The 23171-nt window shown below is 47.1% G+C and overlaps 1 protein-coding gene across 1 annotated transcript in view; it reads left to right on the top strand.

The window, feature by feature from the left end:
• LOXL4 (lysyl oxidase like 4) overlaps nucleotides 1-23171 on the top strand; it is a 214332-nt gene that overhangs the window by 62739 nt on the left and 128422 nt on the right. The window contains exons 4-5 of the mRNA XM_073552740.1: nucleotides 11855-11893; nucleotides 12318-12531. Of these exons, the coding sequence (XP_073408841.1) occupies nucleotides 11855-11893; nucleotides 12318-12531 (253 nt within the window). The remainder of the gene's footprint in view (nucleotides 1-11854; nucleotides 11894-12317; nucleotides 12532-23171) is intronic.

Here is a 23171-nt window from a genome sequence, read left to right on the forward strand (position 1 = left end):
AGGAAGTCGGGAGAATCTCAACCTTATAACACCATGTTACATTTAGGGCTCACATTTTGTGCAGATTCATTTCTTAAAAATCTTTAAAGCGATTGGACCTTCATATTCCTGATACAAAGCTCCAAACCCCCTGCATAGTTAGGAAATGAAATGATAAAAAATAGAGTACTAGCAGCCACCACTAGAGGGAGCGAACTGCAATGTGTTGAAAGTATTAAGTATGCAGTTAGCTCCCAAGCTCCCCCTAGTGGTGGCTGCAGGTAGTCGGGATTTTTGTTTTTTTTTAGGGGGCCGACACTTTTACTTCCTGGAGGCATTATTACTTTTTAAGGGGCTTTAATACTTTCTAAAGGGGGCCATTCAGGGTGTATATATGTTCTAAGGGGACACTAAGGGGAATTATTTGTGTTTAAATTACATTCGGGGGCATTATTCATTTTTGAGAGGCACTCACGGCGGCATTATTTGTTTTAGGAAAACACTATTTTTTAGAGAGGTGCTCAGAAGCATTATTTTTTAAGGAGACACTCCCGTGGCATTGTTTTTTTTTTTAGGGAGGTACTCCGCGAACATTATTTTTTAGAGAGGCACACAGGGGGGGTATTTTTTTCTTTAGGGAGGCACCCCGGGGGCATTATTTGTTTTAAGGAGGCACTCGGAGAATTATTTTTTGGGAGGTAGTTAGGGGGCATTATTCTTTTTAGGGAGACACTCAGGAGGCTATATTTTGGGGAGGCACTCAGGGGGCATTATTTTTTGGGGAGACACTCGGGAGGCATTATTTTTTAGGGAGGCACTCAGGGGGCATTATTTTTTTGGGAGGCACTCAGGGCAGTATTCATTTTAGGGAGGAACTCAGCGGGCTTTTTTTAGAGAGGCACTCAGAGGCATTTTTCATTTTATGAAGGCACTCAAGGGGCATTCTTTTTTGGGAGGCACTCAGGAGGCATTATTCATTTTAGAGAGGAACTCAGCAGGTTTTTTTTAGAGAGGCACTCAGAAGACATTTTTCATTTTACAGAGGCACTCAAGGGGCATTATTTTTTTAGAGAGGCACTCAGGGGGCATTATTTGTTTTATGGTGGCACTCAGGGGGCATTATTTTTTGGGAGGCACTCGGGGCATTATTTTTTGGTAGGCACTTTGGGCATTATTTTTTGGGAGGCACTTTGGGCATTATTTTTTGGGAGGCACTTTGGGCATTATTTTTTGGGAGGCACTCGGGGCATTATTTTTTGGGAGGCACTCGGGGCATTATTTTTTGGGAGGCACTCGAAGCATTATTCATTTTAAGGAGGCACTCGGGGCATTATTGGGTTGGGGATGCAGTACTTGCTTTGCCCCAAGCGCTATTTATACACAATATTTGGGTTGCGGAGCAGAGAGGAGAGAGGTGTTGCTGCACCTGAGCCCTGTAGACCTGGTGCGGTGGATGCAGCCTTCCCCTGTGGGACACAACCTGAAGCTGTCGGTGTTTTCTATTGTTCTCTGTTATCAGCCATTCTCTAGTAGGTGCTGCTGGCCATACTTACAATGATGATGATTTGCAGGGAATCTCTGCCTTCTGTAGTTACCACCTTTATGCTTTTTTATTCCCTCCCGATGGATTTCCGCGCGCCCTTGTGACTGACGTATCACACTTCACTTTCCTACAGATGTTTTTCTTACGTGCGGATTTATGGAGTGATATCGCTTTAATCTGGTGGCTTCGGTTTCTGTCAGGAGCCCGTTCTTCAGGAACAATTAACATTTACCGTTCTCATCACTGAAAGTAAATTAAATATCACAAGTCTTAAATATTAATACACATTTAATTAAAAGTTTCAGGAAAAGCAAAATGTTTATGGATGCATTCATTAACGGGATAGTTTCTCGCTCCGTGCGGATGTTCGGCAGCTGTAAATAAGCTGCTTATATCTTATGAATGATGTATAGCGGTTGTGTGGTTTCTGGCGGTCGTATTGATTGCAGGGGTCTCGTGGGAAGTAATGAGGCCATATGGATCGCAGCCACAGATATACGGCCTCGTAGACAATCCCGTAGGATAGGGACCGATCGGACCGATTTCACTGTTCACCCAAGACAATCTCTTATTAATAGACCCAAAGAGGTGAAAATAAAGAGAACAATACTCTCCTAGTGGCCCAGCGGCTCCTCCACTGTCAGTCTCCTGGAAACAACATATGTCAGGAAAGTAAAATGACCACTGCAGCCAATCAGCAAAATATTAGAAATGTTAGGATATTGGCAGGGGTGGATTAAGGGTAGCCAGGACCCGGGGCAGTTCAGACTCTGTGGGCCCCCCTCGTCACGTGACGGGGGTCACGAATCGTAGAGCCACACTCTACATAGAGAATAATGGAGCCTCCAGCACCGACCTCCACCCGCAGAGCCGCACTCCACATAGAGAATAATGGGGCCTCCAGCACCGACCTCCACCCGCAGAGCCGCACTCCACATAGAGAATAATGGAGCCTCCAGCACCGACCTCCACCCGCAGAGCCACACTCTACATAGAGAATAATGGGGCCTCCAGCACCGACCTCCACCCGCAGAGCCACACTCCACATAGAGAATAATGGAGCCTCCAGCACCGACCTCCACCCGCAGAGCCGCACTCCACATAGAGAATAATGGGGCCTCCAGCACCGACCTCCACCCGCAGAGCCGCACTCCACATAGAGAATAATGGGGCCTCCAGCACCGACCTCCACCCGCAGAGCCGCACTCCACATAGAGAATAATGGAGCCTCCAGCACCGACCTCCACCCGCAGAGCCGCACTCCACATAGAGAATAATGGAGCCTCCAGCACCGAACTCCACCCACAGAGCCGCACTCCACATAGAGAATAATGGGGCCTCCAGCACTGACCTCCACCCGCGCTCCACATAGAGAATAATGGAGCCTCCAGCACCGACCTCCACCTGCAGAGCCCCACTCCACATAGAGAATAATGGAGCCTCCAGCACCGAACTCCACCCACAGAGCCACACTCCACATAGAGAATAATGGGGCCTCCAGCACCGACCTCCACCCGCAGAGCCGCACTCCACATAGAGAATAATGGAGCCTCCAGCACCGACCTCCACCTGCAGAGCCCCACTCCACATAGAGAATAATGGGGCCTCCAGCACTGACCTCCACCCGCAGAGCCGCACTCCACATAGAGAATAATGGAGCCTCCAGCACCGACCTCCACCTGCAGAGCCGCACTCCACATAGAGAATAATGGAGCCTCCAGCACCGAACTCCACCCACAGAGCCACACTCCACATAGAGAATAATGGGGCCTCCAGCACCGACCTCCACCCGCGCTCCACATAGAGAATAATGGAGCCTCCAGCACCGACCTCCACCTGCAGAGCCCCACTCCACATAGAGAATAATGGGGCCTCCAGCACTGACCTCCACCCGCAGAGCCGCACTCCACATAGAGAATAATGGAGCCTCCAGCACCGACCTCCACCTGCAGAGCCGCACTCCACATAGAGAATAATGGAGCCTCCAGCACCGACCTCCACCCGCACTCCACATAGAGAATAATGGGGCCTCCAGCACCGACCTCCACCCGCAGAGCCACACTCCACATAGAGAATAATGGAGCCTCCAGCACCGACCTCCACCCGCAGAGCCGCACTCCACATAGAGAATAATGGAGCCTCCAGCACCGACCTCCACCCGCAGAGCCACACTCCACATAGAGAATAATGGAGCCTCCAGCACCGACCTCCACCCGCAGAGCCGCACTCCACATAGAGAATAATGGAGCCTCCAGCACCGACCTCCACCCGCAGAGCCGCACTCCACATAGAGAATAATGGAGCCTCCAGCACCGACCTCCACCCGCAGAGCCGCACTCCACATAGAGAATAATGGAGCCTCCAGCACCGACCTCCACCCGCAGAGCCGCACTCCACATAGAGAATAATGGAGCCTCCAGCACCGACCTTCACCCGCAGAGCCGCACTCCACATAGAGAATAATGGAGCCTCCAGCACCGACCTCCACCCGCAGAGCCGCACTCCACATAGAGAATAATGGAGCCTCCAGCACCGACCTCCACCCGCAGAGCCACACTCCACATAGAGAACAATGGAGCCTCCAGCACCGACCTCCACCCGCAGAGCCACACTCCACATAGAGAATAATGGAGCCTCCAGCACCGACCTCCACCCGCAGAGCCGCACTACACATAGAGAATAATGGAGCCTCCAGCACCGACCTCCACCCGCAGAGCCGCACTCCACATAGAGAATAATGGAGCCTCCAGCACCGACCTCCACCCGCAGAGCCGCACTCCACATAGAGAACAATGGAGCCTCCAGCACCGACCTCCACCCGCAGAGCCGCACTCCACATAGAGAATAATGGGGCCTCCAGCACCTACCTCCACCCGCAGAGCCGCACTCCACATAGAGAATAATGGGGCCTCCAGCACCTACCTCCACCCGCAGAGCCGCACTCCACATAGAGAACAATGGAGCCTCCAGCACCGACCTCCACCCGCAGAGCCGCACTCCACATAGAGAATAATGGGGCCTCCAGCACCTACCTCCACCCGCAGAGCCGCACTCCACATAGAGAATAATGGGGCCTCCAGCACCTACCTCCACCCGCAGAGCCGCACTCCACATAGAGAATAATGGAGCCTCCAGCACCGACCTCCACCCGCAGAGCCGCACTCCACATAGAGAATAATGGAGCCTCCAGCACTGACCTTCACCCGCAGAGCCGCACTCCACATAGAGAATAATGGAGCCTCCAGCACCTACCTCCACCCGCAGAGCCACACTGCACATAGAGAATAATGGGGCCTCCGGCACCGACCTCCACCCGCAGAGCCGCACTCCACATAGAGAATAATGGAGCCTCCGGCACCGACCTCCACCCGCAGAGCCACACTCCACATAGAGAATAATGGAGCCTCCAGCACCGACCTCCATCCGCAGAGCCACACTCCACATAGAGAATAATGGAGCCTCCGGCACCTACCTCCACCCGCAGAGCCGCACTCCACATAGAGAATAATGGAGCCTCCAGCACCGACCTCCACCCGCAGAGCCGCACTCCACATAGAGAATAATGGAGCCTCCAGCACCGACCTCCACCCGCAGAGCCCCACTCCACATACATGGCTGCTCTCAGTGCTGTGCGCACAGGACCTGTGATGAGGTCACAGGAGGGGAGGAGACAGGGGTCACATGATCGGGGGTCCTGACACCTTACCTCCTGTGATCTCATCACAAGCCTTTGCACGCTACCAGCAGCATCAGCGTTCACGCTACTTGTAGATGCTGCTGGTAGCAGAGCACATAATGCCGCCCCCACGGTCACTCACTTTTAGGTGGGGAGAAGATGGAGTGCCATTGCAGCAGCCAGCAGGAATGTGGTGGGGGCCCCCTTAGAAGCTCTTGTGGTGGGGGCCCCGGGGCTGAAGCCCCGCCTGCCCTGCCTATAATCCGGCCCTGCGCGGTGGCGGATTATAATGGGGCAATTTACTGGCCTGGGCTGTGGGCCCCTTAACCCCACTGGGCCCGGGGCAACTGCCCAAATTGACCTCATTATAATCCGCCACTGGATATTGGGTATAGAGGATAACCTAGTCCTATCTCTAGCTCTAGTCCTATCCCTAAATTTAGTCCTAACCTTAACTCTAGTCCTGTCCCTATCTCTACTCATGTCCCTAACTCTAGCCCTACCCCCTACCTCTAACTCCAGTCCTATCCTTAGCTCTAGTCCTATCCTTAACTCTAGTCCTATCCCTAACTCTACTCCTATCCCTAACTCTAGTCCTATCCCTAACTCTAGTCCTATCCCTAACTCTACTCCTATCCCTAACTCTAGTCCTATCCCTAACTCTAGTCCTATCCCTAACTCTAGTCCTATGCCTTTCTCTAGTCCTATCTCTAACTCTAGTCCTATCTCTAACTTTAGTACTATCTCTTGGTACTGTCACACATAGGCTGGTTTCACATTTGCGTTTTTTAGCGCTGGAAAAAAACGCATATGTGCGCATGCGTTTTTTCCCCTATATTTAACATGGGTGCGCATACCTGCGCGCTTGTAAGCGCATGTATGCGATTTTCATGCGCTGCGTTTTTTTTGGGGTGTGCGTTTGTATTTTCCAGACGCAGCATGTTGCATTTTTTGGCCCTGCAAAAAAGCGCATGCGCACATATGCGCACGTTTTGCGCTAAAAATGGCCATTATAGCCTATGGATGCGCATATGTGCGCACTGGCATGCTCATGTATGCGTTTTTTTGCACATGCGTTTTTTTTTGTTAACCATGGAATTTAGGGGTTTGGGTTAGAGTTAGGGTTAGTTAAGGGGGTTTAGGGTTAGGGTCAGGGTCAGGGTTAGGGTTGGGGTTTGGGTCAGGGTTAGGGTTAAGTATGGTTTGGTTAAGGGTTAGGGTCAGGGTTAGGGTTAGGGTCAGGGTTAGGGTTAAGTATGGTTTTGTTAAGGGTTAGGGTCAGGGTTAGGGTTAGGGTCAGGGTTAGGGTTAGGGTTAGGGTTAGTTAGGGTTTGGGTTAGGGTTAAGTATGATTTGGTTAAGGGTTAGGGTCAGGGTTAGGGTTAGGGTTAGGGTCAGGGTTAGGGTTAGGGTCAGGGTTAGGGTCAGGGTTAGGGTTAAGTATGGTTTTGTTAAGGGTTAGGGTCAGGGTTAGGGTTAGGGTTAGGGTCAGGGTTAGGGTTAGGGTCAGGGTTAGGGTTAGGGTTAGTTAGGGTTTAGGGTTTGGGTTAGGGTTAAGTATGATTTGGTTAAGGGTTAGGGTCAGGGTTAGGGTTAGGGTCAGGGTTAGGGTTAGGGTTAGTTAGGGTTTAGGGTTTGGGTTAGGGTTAAGTATGATTTGGTTAAGGGTTAGGGTCAGGGTTAGGGTCAGGGTTAGGGTTAGGGTCAGGGTTAGGGTTAGGGTTAGGGTTAGGGTTAGTTAGGGTTTAGGGTTTGGGTTAGGGTTAAGTATGATTTGGTTAAGGGTTAGGGTCAGGGTTAGGGTTAGGGTTAGGGTCAGGGTTAGGGTTAGTAAAGTCATGGTTTGGGTTAGTGTGAGGGGCCACCTAATGTTGGAAAAAACCGCAAACGCGGTAAAAACGCACTAAAAACGCATACAAAAGCATAAAAACGCTGCATTTTTTTCATGCATGCTCATAAAAATGCTTGAAAAAAACGCAGCAGTTGTATGCTTTTGTATGCGTTTTTTCAATGCGTTTTTTTGCGGGAAAAACGCGCTGCAAAAAAAAGCAAGTGTGAAACTAGCCATAGCGATGTACCAGCGATCCCGACCAGCGATATGACGCGGTCAGGATCGCTGGTACATCGCTAAGTGGTCGCTAGTGAGCTGCCACACAGGCAGATCTCACCAGCGACATCGCTGGGGACGGGGGTCGCTACTTACCTGTCACACTAGGCGATCCTGCGTCCTCCCGCCCTGCTCCACGCTCGTCGCTCATCTCTCCACAGGAAGCGCCGCAGGAAGCTGACGACGAGAAACAGTCCAGGACGTTCTCGCGCGATCAGCGATAACCAGCGGTGGAGCCGGTCGTAGGTAAGTATCACACACAGCGATATCGCTAGCAATATCGCTATAACGTCACTAGTTATAGCGATATTGCTAGCGATATCGCTTAGTGTGACAGGCCCTTTACTCTAGTCCTGTCCCTATCTCTACTCATGTCCTTAACTCGAGTCCTACCTCTAACTCTAGTCCTAACTCTAACTCTAATCAAAATGCTATTTCTAGTCCTCTCGCTATCTCTAGTCCTATCCCTATCTCTAGTCCTATCCCTATATCTATCCCTATCTCTAGTCCTATCCCTTTCTCTAGTCCTATCCCTTTCGCTAGTCCTATCCCTTTCTCTAGTCCTGTTCCTTTCTCTAGGCCTGTCCCTAACTCTAGTCCTATCCCTAACTCTAGTCCTATCCCTATCTCTATACCTATCTCTAGTCCTATCTCTAACTCTAGTCCTATCCCTAAATCTAGTCCTAACCTTAATTCTAGTCCTATCTCTAACTCTAGTACTATCTCTAGTCCTATCTCTTACTCTAGTCCTGTTCTTAACTCTAGTCCTATCTCTTACTCTAGTTCTATCCTTAACTCTAGTCCTGTCCCTATCTCTACTCATGTCCTTAACTCGAGTCCTACCTCTAACTCTAGTCCTAGCTCTAACTCTAGTCAAATCCCTATTTCTAGTCCTCTCCCTATCTCTAGTCCTATCCCTATCTCTAGTCCTATCCCTATCTCTAGTCCTATTCCTATATCTATCCCTATCTCTAGTCCTATCCCTAACTCTAGTCCTATCCCTAAATCTAGTCCTATCCCTAAATCTAGTCCTATCCCTATCTCTAGTCCTATCTCTAACTCTAGTCCTATCCCTAACTCTAGTCAAGTCCCTAACTCTAGTCCTATCCCTATTTCTAGTCCTACCCCTTTCTCTAGGCCTATCCCTAACTCTAGTCCTATCCCTAACTCTAGTCCTATCCCTAAATCTAGTCCTATCCCTATCTCTAGTCCTATCCCTATCTCTAGTCCTATCTCTATCTCTAGTCCTATCCCTAACTCTAGCTAAGTCCCTAACTCTAGTCCTATCCCTATTTCTAGTCCTACCCCTTTCTCTAGGCCTATCCCTAACTCTAGTCCTATCCCTAACTCTAGTCCTATCCCTAAATCTAGTCCTATCCCTATCTCTAGTCCTATCCCTATCTCTAGTCCTATCTCTATCTCTAGTCCTATCCCTAACTCTAGCTAAGTCCCTAACTCTAGTCCTATCCCTAACTCTAGTCTTATCCCTAGCTCTAGTCCTATCCCTAACTCTAATCCTATCCCTAACTCTAGTCCTATCCCTATTTCTAGTCCTATCCCTAACTCTAGTCCTATCCCTAAATCTAGTCCTATCCCTATCTCTAGTCCTATCCCTATCTCTAGTCCTATCTCTAACTCTAGTCCCATCCCTAACTCTAGTCAAGTCCCTAACTCTAGTGCTATCCCTATTTCTAGTCCTAACCCTTTCTCTAGGCATGTCCCTAACTCTAGTCCTATCCCTAACTCTAGTCTTATCCCTAACTATAGTCCTATCCCTAACTCTAATCCTATCCCTAACTCTAGTCCTATCCATATTTCTAGTCCTACCCCTTTCTCTAGGCCTGTCCCTAACCCTAGTCCTATCCCTAACTCTAGTCCTATCCCTATCTCCAGTCCTATCTCTTCCTCTAGTCCTATCCCTAACTCTAGACCTATCCCTATCTCTAGTCCTATCTCTTACTTTAGTCCTATCTCTTACTCTAGTCCTATCCATATATCTAGTCCTATCTGTGGCGCCCCTGAGGCTCAGTCGCCACAGAGGTACTGCACCTTCTCCTAAGGTGTAGTGCCCCACCAACTAGGTAAGTTGGGTACTCCTTTCCACACTCCAACACCTGCATCCCACACACAGGATAGTTCAGTAGGTCCACCTAGCAGCTTCAGGCTGGGGGTAGCAGAGCACCCTTCGTGGAACCCTACTTCGTAACACAAGATGTGCTGGGAGGTGGGTGGAGTTAGTATAAAAGAGGGGGAAAGTGAAGAAGTGTAGGTCAGTCTGATGGGAGGTCAGTCTTGGGTGAGTCCTAGAGAAGTTCAGTTCTGAAGTTAGTTTGAGTTCAGTTTGAGTTTAGTTTAGAAAGAGTGCTGCAGCTGCCTCAGTGATCTGAGCCAGCTGGCACGGGAAAGAGAAGAGAAGGAGAAAGACGTAGACCTGCAACCTAAGCTTCCATAAGAGAGAGAAGGAACAGCGCGGAACGAAGCAGTAGGAGAACAGAGAGGAGTTGTGGGTTGGAAGAGGAACCCTGCCTATAGGTTCTCAGCGCAAGGCCGGGGCCCGGTCCCCGAGGTTGTATGGACACTTATGGTTCTGCAGCAGACACCGGTGGAGTAGTTGGCTGTAAATGCACTACTCCCATCAAAGACTTGGGACACAACAGCAACTGGATAGAGAGCCAGGACTTCTGAGAATGGAGTCCCCGATAGAGGCTACAGCTGTCTGTCATACAAGTAAGGTTCTAGGAACATCTGACAGGAGGAATTGCAGAGTACCACGGTACTGGAGTTCTTCACACCAAAAGGCGCAATAGAGGAGTCGTTCAGGAGAGGTACATGTTGGCGGAGTGTTGGAGAGGAGAACCCTGACTTGCCCGGGAGGTTGATTGAGCCTCTACCCCGGAGGACACGGCACGGAGGCAGGCACCAGTGGGTACCACGAACTGTGAGTAAAGCTTTGAAACTGCAAGCCCTGGTGTCCTCCATTCATTCGCTGTTAACACCTTCAGCACCGCTACATCTGGGTACCAGCATCTATACCATTCTGCGCCTCTCCTCATCCATTGCACCTACACTGCCCTGGGACTACAGCTCCACCTGTGGGGAGCTATACCATCTTTGCTGCACCACACCATCAGTCCCAGTGGATCTGTATGCAGCATTGGCTTACCATCTCCCTTGCCAAACACCACGGGTGGCATCACGAACTATTCAAATAAACTTTAACATCATTAACATCACCGCCATTGATATTGGGCGCCCAGGGCCACAGACCGGGTCACTGCAGCTGTGACACATTCCCCTGACACCGGCCGGGTACCGGGTACCCCGCTGCCCTGGGTGTGAGGGGCAACCCATATCCCTATCTCTAGTCCTATCTCTTACTCTAGTCCTATCCCTAACTTTAGTCCTATCTCTAACCCTTGTGCTATCTGTAATGACTAGTCCTATCCTTAACGTTAGTCCTAACCATAGTCCTAAATCTAGTTCTACCTCAAACTTTAGTCCTGTTCCCAACTCTAGTCCTAGCCTTAACTCTAACCCTAAGGCTATGTGCACACGGTGCGGATCCTCCCGCGCATTTTTCCTGCGGATTTAGTGCATTTTTTGCGTGGTTTTACTGCCGTTTTTGTGCGGTTTTCCACCTGCGGATTTGTAGAATGGAGCAGGTGGAAAACTGCAGCAAAACCTCACAAAAGAAGTCACATGCTGCTTATTTTATTCCGCACGAAATGCGCGTGGAAAAATCCGCAGCATGTGCACAGCGTTTTTTTTTTACATAGCCAATAATGGTACTGTACATCACCTGCAGTAGAATCCGCACCGTGTGCACAGAGCCTAACTCTAGTGCTAACCCTAATCTTAATCCTAACTCTACTTAAGGTTACAAAAAGTTTAGAAAAACTTAGTTTATTAAATTTTTTATTTTTTTTATTTTTTACCAGGAACACTTTTTAAAATTCAAGACGGCTTCCCCAGCAAGTCTCTGTCTCTCCTCTTAAAAAATGACAAGTGAGATAAGAGTCTGTGGGCAGATCACAGTGCAGCCTTTGTCATCTCATTTGCTGCAGGTGCAGAGCGTAGTAGCCGTGATGATGAATTTAGCGCCTGCTGCGCTCTGCAGATACCTGGTCATAATACTGCACTGCAAGATGCAGAAAGCCGCCATGATAAAAGGTGAAGGCAGCGCAGGTGCAAACTACAGATCATACAACCACTCACACCGACCATTCATGAACGAGTGGTTGCCTAATATTCTAAATACACACAGATAAGACTTGCGTATTTGGGGTGCACTTATAGAGGGCTGTGCAGCTCATCTGATCTAATAGTATAGATGTGGCCAATAAGCTATAGGGTGCTTTTTCTCTGTGATGTTTTTGGGTTTCATGCACTTTTTAGTGAACTGCGCTCTGCATAGGCAGTAACTGAGATAACAAAGCTCACTTCATAATGCTAACAGCTTTTCTATACTGGTTGCAGCCTATGCAGAGCGCAGTTGCTGATTTCAAACTCATCTCGACATAATTACACTGATTTTTATTTATTATCACAGGAAACTCTGGAATATGAAGATCAAAGCACCAAAGTCCAGGTAAAAACTTTTTAAAACTTTTATGTCATTGGGTGTGGTTAGTTAACTCAAATGAAAGTACTGTACCTTTAAGGCCTGGGAAACTCATAAGAAATGCCTTCCCAATCAATTATAATCAGCGTTTTTTTTTTTCAAAATCTCTGTTGGTTGTCAGTGAATGGAAACACTCTTGACGTTTGTAATGTATCCGTGCTGGAAATCCCTAAGTCCATCAGTAAAACCGAGCGCAGATGGAAGTCTCTTACCTGTGCAAACACATTGTAACACAGCGACGTTGCGTGAAAGGACTTGGTTGGGTGCACAGGAATGGTTCTGTTCAGTGACAGCAAGCAGAATTGCTAACACGGAGGGGAAGCAGCAGGGGCCGCCGTCTTGGGACATGTCGTCTTGTTCTTTACTCAATATGCTGATCTGATCGCTTTAGGTTGAAGATGCAAAGTCAGAGGAAGATGTTCTGGATCCACAAAGTGTTCTGCTCAGGGACAGAACCTCATCTGGCGAACTGCAAAGTCCAAGTTTCTCCCAAGGCGTTCAAGCCTGCGTGCAGGAGTGGGATGCACGCTGTCGTGAAATGCGTGGCTTCCCCCAACTCTGGAATTGGAAGCACAAATGGCTTCAATAAGGCGTTTAGGACGATGGTGAGCCCAGTATCTCATACAACACGTGTAAATCATCCTTATTCGGAATAACACCCAAAGGTACCCGAAAATCAAGAGATCCAGCAATATTACAAAAAATAATAATTTTATTATTACAATATTTTCAAAAGCAATAAACAGCAATGCCCAGTAAAAGACACAAACAAACACGGATTTAAGTATCGCCACTATAATCTTTTGTATATAAATATACCAAATCAAGCAGCATAAATATTGTATAACTTGAATAGATATAAATATTAAGGAACAATGTCTATAAACACTTCATTCATGTGCCACATTTTCCCTAATATAAAGGGACCCAATACATATCACTTCCAAAACGGAACCCATTATCATTAAAAATCAATCGTACCCGTAGCTATACACTAAGAAATATCACGGCCATGAAAATAAAAAACACTAAATAGCCAGGGTAATTCCGATGTAAGTATAAAAAATGGGACATCTATGATATTACCTCAATTAATGGAGCATTGGTGGCGCAGTGTAGCGTGTCCTCCCTCACCCCTACGCGCATTTCGCACAGGTTTCTTCCGGCTTATCTGTTTTCACCATCAGTGTGTCATCCGTGTGTCCGTTTTTACCATCAGTGTGTCATCCGTGTGTCCGTTTTTACCATCAGTGTGTCATCCGTGTGTCTGTTTTTACCATCAGTGTGTCATCCGTGTGTCCGTTTTCACCATCAGTGTGTCATCCGTGTGTCTGTTTTTACCATCAGTGTGTCATCCGTGTGTCTGTTTTTACCATCAGTGTGTCATTCATGTGTCTGTTTTCACCATCATTGTGTCATCCGTGTGTCTGTTTTTACCATCAGTGTGTCATCCATGTGTCTGTTTTTACCATTAGTGTGTCATCCATGTGTGTTATGTGTTCATTTTCCCCTTCACCGTTGAGTTCTGATGAACTCACTCTTCTGGTGAAGGAAGGTAGTGAGGCTGATTACCAAACACCTGAGCTGGTAGAGGATAACTGGGTGACGGGAATTGCTGACTGGATATAAGGCAGCCGACGCCCTTCTGCCTCGATGGTGATTTCTCTGAGGGATTCTAGGAGACCAGTCTGATTCCTGCTCCTCAAAAGCTAAGTTTTCTGCCTTGCTTTTTGCATTTGTGTTTTGGTTTTATTTTGCCTTGCTTTTCTGGATTCTTCCATTCCCTTCTGGGGTGAGCTTAATTCCTTTGTGTCTTTTTGCTCTGTCTTCAGAAAATACCTGAGTACTGACATAGTCTTTTTGAAGCCTAGCGTGTTCAGGGCCTTTTTCCCTGTCAGTCTGTTGGCTCTTATTTTGATAGGGTTTTGGCGGATTGCAGACAGCAGCTTTCCTATCCTGTCCTATCTAGTTAGCTTGGGCCCCATCATTTGCTCAGTCTATCTTTCTATCTGTGTTAGTGTTTTTTCTTCATGCTTCACCGTCATTATAAGTTGGGGGCTGCCTATTGCTTTGGGGTCTGCTCTGGGGCAGTTTAGATTTCCCTTTCTGTCTTTAGGCTATGTAGTTCTCCGACTGTGATCGAGGGGTCTAGGGCACCGTAGGAACGCCCCACGGCTACTGCTAGTTGTTGTTGATAGGTTCAGGGGTCTGCAATCCGACAGCTGCCAACTTCTCTGCTTTTCTGGACTTAGCTAGCATTTCTGTTTTTGCCTCCTACGGTGACTCATTCATAACACATGTGTCTGTTTTTACCATTAGTGTGTCATCCATGTGTCTGCTTTTACCATCAGTGTGTCATCCATGTGTCTGTTTTTACCATCAGTGTGTCATCCATGTGTCTGTTTTTACCATCAGTGTGTCATCCGTGTGTCTGTTTTTACCATCAGTGTGTCATCCGTGTGTCTGTTTTTACCATCAGTGTGTCATCCGTGTGTCTGTTTTCACCATCAGTGTGTCATCCGTGTGTCTGTTTTTACCATCAGTGTGTCATCCGTGTGTCTGTTTTTACCATCAGTGTGTCATCCATGTGTCTGTTTTTACCATCAGTGTGTCATCCGTGTGTCTGTTTTCACCAACAGTGTGTCATCCGTGTGTCTGTTTTTACCATCAGTGTGTCATCCGTGTGTCTGTTTTCACCATCAGTGTGTCATCCGTGTGTCTGTTTTTACCATCAGTGTGTCATCCGTGTGTCTGTTTTTACCATCAGTGTGTCATCCGTGTGTCTGTTTTTACAATCAGTGTGTTATCCGTGTGTCTGTTTTTACCATCAGTGTGTCATCCGTGTGTCTGTTTTTACCATCAGTGTGTCATACGTGTGTCTGTTTTTACCATCAGTGTGTCATCCGTGTGTCTGTTTTTACCATTAGTGTGTCATCCGTGTGTCTGTTTTTACCATTAGTGTGTCATCCGTGTGTCTGTTTTCACCATCAGTGTGTTATCAGTGTGTCTGTTTTTACCATCAGTGTGTCCGTTTTCACCATCAGTATGTCACCCGTGTGTCTGTTTTTACCATCAGTGTGTCATCCGTGTGTCTGTTTTTGCCATCAGTGTGTCATCCGTGTGTCTGTATTTACCATTAGTGTGTCATCCATGTGTCTGTTTTCACCATCAGTGTGTTATCCGTGTGTCTGTTTTTACCATCAGTGTGTCCGTTTTCACCATCAGTGTGTCATCCGTGTGTTCGTTTTCACCATCAGTGTGTCATCCGTGTGTCCGTTTTCACCATCACTGTGTCATCCGTGTGTCCGTTTTCACCATCAGTGTGTCATCCATGTGTCCGTTTTCACCATCAGTGTGTCATCCATGGGTCCGTTTTCACCATCAGTGTGTCATCCGTGTGTCCGGTTTTACCATCAGTGTATCATCCATGTGTCTGTTTTCACCATCAGTGTGTCATCCGTGTGTCCATTTTTACCATTAGTGTGTCATCCGTGTGTCTGTTTTCACCATCAGTGTGTCATCCATGTGTCTGTTTTTACCATCAGTGTGTCATCCGTGTGTCTGTTTTTACCATCAGTGTGTCATCGGTGTCAGTGTGTCATCCATGTCTGTTTTCACCATCAGTGTGTCATCCATGTGTATGTTTTCACCATCAGTGTGTCATCCATGTGTCTGTTTTCACCATCAGTGTGTCATCCTTGTGTCTGTTTTCACCATCAGTGTGTCATCCGTGTGTCTGATTTCGCCATCAGTGTGTCATCCGTGTGTTCGTTTTCATCATCAGTGTGTCATCCGTGTGTCCGTTTTCACCATCAGTGTGTCCGTTTTCACCATCAGTGTGTCATCCGTGTGTCCGTTTTCACCATCAGTGTGTCATCCGTGTGTCCGTTTTCACCATCAGTGTGTCATCCGTGTGTCCGTTTTCACCATCAGTGTGTCATCCGTGTGTCCGGTTTTACCATCAGTGTGTCATCCATGTGTCTGTTTTCACCATCAGTGTGTCATCCGTGTGTCTGTTTTCACCATCAGTGTGTCATCCGTGTGTCCGTTTTCACCATCAGTGTGTCATCCGTGTGTCTGTTTTTACCATTAGTGTGTCATCCGTGTGTCTGTTTTCACCATCAGTGTGTTATCAGTGTGTCTGTTTTTACCATCAGTGTGTCCGTTTTCACCATCAGTATGTCACCCGTGTGTCTGTTTTTACCATCAGTGTGTCATCCGTGTGTCTGTTTTTGCCATCAGTGTGTCATCCGTGTGTCTGTATTTACCATTAGTGTGTCATCCATGTGTCTGTTTTCACCATCAGTGTGTTATCCGTGTGTCTGTTTTTACCATCAGTGTGTCCGTTTTCACCATCAGTGTGTCATCCGTGTGTTCGTTTTCACCATCAGTGTGTCATCCGTGTGTCCGTTTTCACCATCACTGTGTCATCCGTGTGTCCGTTTTCACCATCAGTGTGTCATCCATGTGTCCGTTTTCACCATCAGTGTGTCATCCATGGGTCCGTTTTCACCATCAGTGTGTCATCCGTGTGTCCGGTTTTACCATCAGTGTATCATCCATGTGTCTGTTTTCACCATCAGTGTGTCATCCGTGTGTCCATTTTTACCATTAGTGTGTCATCCGTGTGTCTGTTTTCACCATCAGTGTGTCATCCATGTGTCTGTTTTTACCATCAGTGTGTCATCCGTGTGTCTGTTTTTACCATCAGTGTGTCATCGGTGTCAGTGTGTCATCCATGTCTGTTTTCACCATCAGTGTGTCATCCATGTGTCTGTTTTCACCATCAGTGTGTCATCCTTGTGTCTGTTTTCACCATCAGTGTGTCATCCGTGTGTCTGATTTCGCCATCAGTGTGTCATCCGTGTGTTCGTTTTCATCATCAGTGTGTCATCCGTGTGTCCGTTTTCACCATCAGTGTGTCCGTTTTCACCATCAGTGTGTCATCCGTGTGTCCGTTTTCACCATCAGTGTGTCATCCGTGTGTCCGTTTTCACCATCAGTGTGTCATCCGTGTGTCCGTTTTCACCATCAGTGTGTCATCCGTGTGTCCGGTTTTACCATCAGTGTGTCATCCATGTGTCTGTTTTCACCATCAGTGTGTCATCCGTGTGTCTGTTTTCACCATCAGTGTGTCATCCGTGTGTCCGTTTTCACCATCAGTGTGTCATCCGTGTGTCTGTTTTTACCATCAGTGTGTCATCCGTGTCAGTGTGTCATCCATGTCTGTTTTCACCATCAGTGTGTCATCCATGTGTCTGTTTTCACCATCAGTGTGTCATCCATGTGTCTGTTTTCACCATCAGTGTGTCATCCTTGTGTCCGTTTTCACCATCAGTGTGTCATCCGTGTGTCTGATTTCGCCATCAGTGTGTCATCCGTGTGTTCGTTTTCATCATCAGTGTGTCATCCGTGTGTCCGTTTTCACCATCAGTGTGTCCGTTTTCACCATCAGTGTGTCATCCGTGTGTCCGTTTTCACCATCAGTGTGTCATCCGTGTGTCCGTTTTCACCATCAGTGTGTCATCCGTGTGTCCGTTTTCACCATCAGTGTGTCATCCGTGTGTCCGGTTTTACCATCAGTGTGTCATCCATGTGTCTGTTTTCACCATCAGTGTGTCATCCGTGTGTCTGTTTTCACCATCAGTGTGTCATCCGTGTGTCTGTTTTCACCATCAGTGTGTCATCCGTGTGTCTGTTTTTACCATCAGTGTGTCATCCGTGTGTCTGTTTTTACCATCAGTGTGTCATCCGTGTGTCTGTTTTTACCATTAGTGTGTCATCCATGTGTCTGTTTTCACCATCAGTGTGTTATCCGTGTGTCTGTTTTTACCATCAGTGTGTCCGTTTTCACCATCAGTATGTCACCCGTGTGTCTGTTTTTACCATCAGTGTGTCATCCGTGTGTCTGTTTTTGCCATCAGTGTGTCATCCGTGTGTCTGTTTTTACCATTAGTGTGTCATCCATGTGTCTGTTTTCACCATCAGTGTGTTATCCGTGTGTCTGTTTTTACCATCAGTGTGTCCGTTTTCACCATCAGTGTGTCATCCGTGTGTTCGTTTTCACCATCAGTGTGTCATCCGTGTGTCCGTTTTCACCATCACTGTGTCATCCGTGTGTCCGTTTTCACCATCAGTGTGTCATCCATGTGTCCGTTTTCACCATCAGTGTGTCATCCATGGGTCCGTTTTCACCATCAGTGTGTCATCCGTGTGTCCGGTTTTACCATCAGTGTGTCATCCATGTGTCTGTTTTCACCATCAGTGTGTCATCCGTGTGTCCATTTTTACCATTAGTGTGTCATCCGTGTGTCTGTTTTCACCATCAGTGTGTCATCCATGTGTCTGTTTTTACCATCAGTGTGTCATCCGTGTGTCTGTTTTTACCATCAGTGTGTCATCGGTGTCAGTGTGTCATCCATGTCTGTTTTCACCATCAGTGTGTCATCCATGTGTCTGTTTTCACCATCAGTGTGTCATCCATGTGTCTGTTTTCACCATCAGTGTGTCATCCTTGTGTCCGTTTTCACCATCAGTGTGTCATCCGTGTGTCTGATTTTGCCATCAGTGTGTCATCCGTGTGTTCGTTTTCATCATCAGTGTGTCATCCGTGTGTCCGTTTTCACCATCAGTGTGTCCGTTTTCACCATCAGTGTGTCATCCGTGTGTCCGTTTTCACCATCAGTGTGTCATCCGTGTGTCCGTTTTCACCATCAGTGTGTCATCCGTGTGTCCGGTTTTACCATCAGTGTGTCATCCATGTGTCTGTTTTCACCATCAGTGTGTCATCCGTGTGTCTGTTTTCACCATCAGTGTGTCATCCGTGTGTCCGTTTTCACCATCAGTGTGTCATCCGTGTGTCTGTTTTTACCATCAGTGTGTCATCCGTGTCAGTGTGTCATCCATGTGTCTGTTTTCACCATCAGTGTGTCATCCATGTGTCTGTTTTCACCATCAGTGTGTCATCCTTGTGTCTGTTTTCACCATCAGTGTGTCATCCGTGTGTCCATTTTTGCCATCAGTGTGTCATCCATGTCTCTGTTTTCACCATCAGTGTGTCATCCATGTGTCTGTTTTCACCTTCAGTGTGTCATCCATGTCTCTGTTTTCACCATCAGGGTGTCATCCTTGTATCTGTTTTCACCATCAGTGTGTCATCCGTGTGTCTGTTTTCACCATCAGTGTGTCATCCGTGTGTCCGTTTTCACCATCAGTGTGTCATCCGTGTGTCTGTTTTTACCATCAGTGTGTCATCCGTGTCAGTGTGTCATCCATGTGTCTGTTTTCACCATCAGTGTGTCATCCATGTGTCTGTTTTCACCATCAGTGTGTCATCCTTGTGTCTGTTTTCACCATCAGTGTGTCATCCGTGTGTCCATTTTTGCCATCAGTGTGTCATCCATGTCTCTCTTTTCACCATCAGTGTGTCATCCTTGTATCTGTTTTCACCTTCAGTGTGTCATCCATGTCTCTGTTTTCACCATCAGGGTGTCATCCTTGTATCTGTTTTCACCTTCAGTGTGTCATCCGTGTCTCTGTTTTCACCATCAGTGTGTCATCCGTGTGTCTGTTTTCACCATCAGTGTGTCATCCGTGTGTCCGTTTTCACCATCAGTGTGTCATCCGTGTATCCGCTTTTACCATCAGTGTGTCATCCGTGTGTCTGTTTTTACCATCAGTGTGTCATCCGTGTTTCCATTTTCACCATCAGTGTGTCATCCGTGTGTCTGTTTTTACCATCAGTGTGTCATCCGTGTGTCTGTTTTTACCATCATTGTGTCATCCGTGTTTCCATTTTCACCATCAGTGTGTCATCCGTGTTTCCATTTTCACCATCAGTGTGTCATCCGTGTGTCTGTTTTTACCATCAGTGTGTCATCCGTGTGTCTGTTTTCCCCATCAGCGTGTCATCCGTGTATCCGCTTTTACCATCATTGTGTCATCCGTGTTTCCGTTTTCACCATCAGTGTGTCATCCGTGTGTCTGTTTTCACCATCATTGTGTCATCCGTGTGTCTGTTTTTACCATCAGTGTGTCATCCGTGTTTCCGTTTTCACCATCAGTGTGTCATCCGTGTTTCCGTTTTCACCATCACTGTGTCATCCGTGTGTCTATTTTCACCATCAGTGTGTCATCCGTTTGTCTGTTTTCACCATCAGCGTGTCATCCGTGTATCCGCTTTTACCATCATTGTGTCATCCGTGTTTCCGTTTTCACCATCAGTGTGTCATCCGTGTGTCTGTTTTCACCATCATTGTGTCATCCGTGTGTCTGTTTTTACCATCAGTGTGTCATCCGTGTTTCCGTTTTCACCATCAGTGTGTCATCCGTGTGTCTGTTTTTACCATTAGTGTGTCATCCATGTGTCTGTTTTTAGCATCAGTGTGTCATCCGTGTTTCCGTTTTCACCATCAGTGTGTCATCCGTGTTTCCGTTTTCACCATCAGTGTTTCATCCGTGTGTCTGTTTTTACCATCAGTGTGTCATCCATGTGTCCGTTTTCACCATCAGTGTGTCATCCGTGTGTCTGTTTTCACCATCATTGTGTCATCCGTGTGTCCATTTTTACCATCAGTGTGTCATCCGTGTGTTTGTTTTCACCATCAGTGTGTGATCCTTGTGTCTGTTTTCACCATCAGTGTGTCATCCGTGTGTCTGTTTTCACCATCAGTGTGTGATCCTTGTGTCTGTTTTCACCATCAGTGTGTCATCCGTGTGTCTGTTTTCACCATCAGTGTGTTATCCGTGTGTCAGCTTTTACCATCAGTGTGTCATCCGTGTGTCTGTTTTCACCATCATTGTGTCATCCGTTTGTCTGTTTTCACCATCAGTGTGTCATCCATGTGTCTGTTTTCACCATCAGTGTGTCATCCTTGTGTCCGTTTTCACCATCAGTGTGTCATCCGTGTCTCTGTTTTCACCATCAGTGTGTCATCCGTGTGTCCATTTTTGCCATCAGTGTGTCATCCATGTCTCTGTTTTCACCATCAGTGTGTCAGTTTTCACCATCAGTGTGTCATCCTTGTGTCTGTTTTCACCATCAGTGTGTCATTCGTGTCTCTGTTTTCACCATCAGTGTGTCATCCATGTGTCTGTTTTCACCATCATTGTGTCATCCGTGTGTCTGTTTTTACCATCAGTGTCATCCTGTGTTTCCGTTTTCACCATCAGTGTGTCATCCATGTCTCTGTTTTCACCATCAGTGTGTCAGTTTTCACCATCAGTGTGTCATCCTTTTGTCTGTTTTCACCATCAGTGTGTCATTCGTGTCACTGTTTTTACCATCAGTGTGTCATCCATGTCTCTGTTTTCACCATCAGTGTGTCATCCTTGTGTCTGTTTTTACCATCAGTGTCATCCGTGTTTCCGTTTTCACCATCAGTGTGTCATCCGTGTGTCTGTTTTCACCATCAGTGTGTCATCCTTGTGTCTGTTTTTACCATCAGTGTCATCCGTGTTTCCGTTTTCACCATCAGTGTGTCATCCGTGTGTCTGTTTTTACCATCAGTGTGTCATCCGTGTTTCCGTTTTCACCATCAGTGTGTCATCCGTGTTTCCGTTTTCACCATCAGTGTGTCATCCGTGTGTCTGTTTTCACCATCAGTGTGTCATCCTTGTGTCTGTTTTTACCATCAGTGTCATCCGTGTTTCCGTTTTCACCATCAGTGTGTCATCCGTGTGTCTGTTTTTACCATCAGTGTGTCATCCGTGTGTCCATTTTCACCATCGGTGTGTCATCCGTGTGTCTGTTTTTACCATCAGTGTGTCATCCGTGTGTCCATTTTCACCATCAGTGTGTCATCCGTGTGTCTGTTTTCACCATCATTGTGTCATCCGTATGTCTGTTTTTACCATCAGTGTGTCATCCGTGTTTCCGTTTTCACCATCAGTGTGTCATCCGTGTTTCCGTTTTCACCATCAGTGTGTCATCCATGTGTCTGTTTTTACCATCAGTGTGTCATCCGTGTGTCCATTTTCACCATCCGTGTGTCATCCGTGTGTCTGTTTTCACCATCATTGTGTCATCCGTGTATCCGCTTTTACCATCAGTGTGTCATCCGTGTTTCCGTTTTCACCATCAGTGTGTCATCCCTGTGTCTGTTTTTAACATCAGTGTGTCATCCGTGTTTCCGTTTTCACCATCAGTGTGTCATCCGTGTGTCTGTTTTTAACATCAGTGTGTCATCCGTGTTTCCGTTTTCACCATCAGTGTGTCATCCGTGTGTCTGTTTTTACCATCAGTGTGTCATCCATGTGTCTGTTTTTACCATCAGGGGGTCATCCGTGTTTCCGTTTTCACCATCAGTGTGTCATCCATGTGTCTGTTTTTACCATCAGTGTGTCATCCATGTGTCTGTTTTTACCATTAGTGTGTCATCCGTGTGTCCATTTTTACCATCAGTGTGTCATCCATGTGTCTGTTTTTACCATCAGTGTGTCATCCGTGTGTCCGGTTTTACCATCAGTGTGTCATCCGTGTGTCCATTTTTACCATTAGTGTGTCATCAATGTGTCTGTTTTTACCATCAGTGTGTCATCCGTGTGTCTGTTTTTACCATCAGTGTGTCATCCGTGTGTCTGTTTTCACCATCAGTGTGTCATCCGTGTGTCTGTTTTCACCATCAGTGTGTCATCCGTGTATCCGCTTTTACCATCAGTGTGTCATCCATGTGTCTGTTTTCACCATCATTGTGTCATCCGTGTGTCTGTTTTTACCATCAGTGTGTCATCCATGTGTCTGTTTTCACCATCATTGTGTCATCCGTGTGTCTGTTTTTACCATCAGTGTGTCATCCCTGTGTCTGTTTTCACCATCATTGTGTCATCCGTGTGTCTGTTTTTACCATCAGTGTGTCATCCCTGTGTCTGTTTTTACCATCAGTGTGTCATCCGTGTGTCTGTTTTTACCATCAGTGTGTCATCCGTGTGTCTGTTTTCACCATCAGTGTGTCATCCGTGTGTCTGTTTTCACCATCAGTGTGTCATCCGTGTGTCCATTTTTACCATTAGTGTGTCATCCATGTGTCTGTTTTCACCATCATTGTGTCATCCGTGTGTCTGTTTTTACCATCAGTGTGTCATCCGTGTGTCTGTTTTCACCATCAGTGTGTCATCCGTGTGTCTGTTTTCACCATCAGTGTGTCATCCGTGTATCCGCTTTTACCATCAGTGTGTCATCCATGTGTCTGTTTTCACCATCATTGTGTCATCCGTGTGTCTGTTTTTACCATCAGTGTGTCATCCA

The sequence above is a fragment of the Dendrobates tinctorius genome, unplaced genomic scaffold (genome assembly GCF_039654945.1).
Source record: "Dendrobates tinctorius isolate UK_male_01 unplaced genomic scaffold, ASM3965494v1 ptg000196l, whole genome shotgun sequence".
In the NCBI taxonomy this organism is placed as follows: Eukaryota; Metazoa; Chordata; class Amphibia; order Anura; family Dendrobatidae; genus Dendrobates; species Dendrobates tinctorius.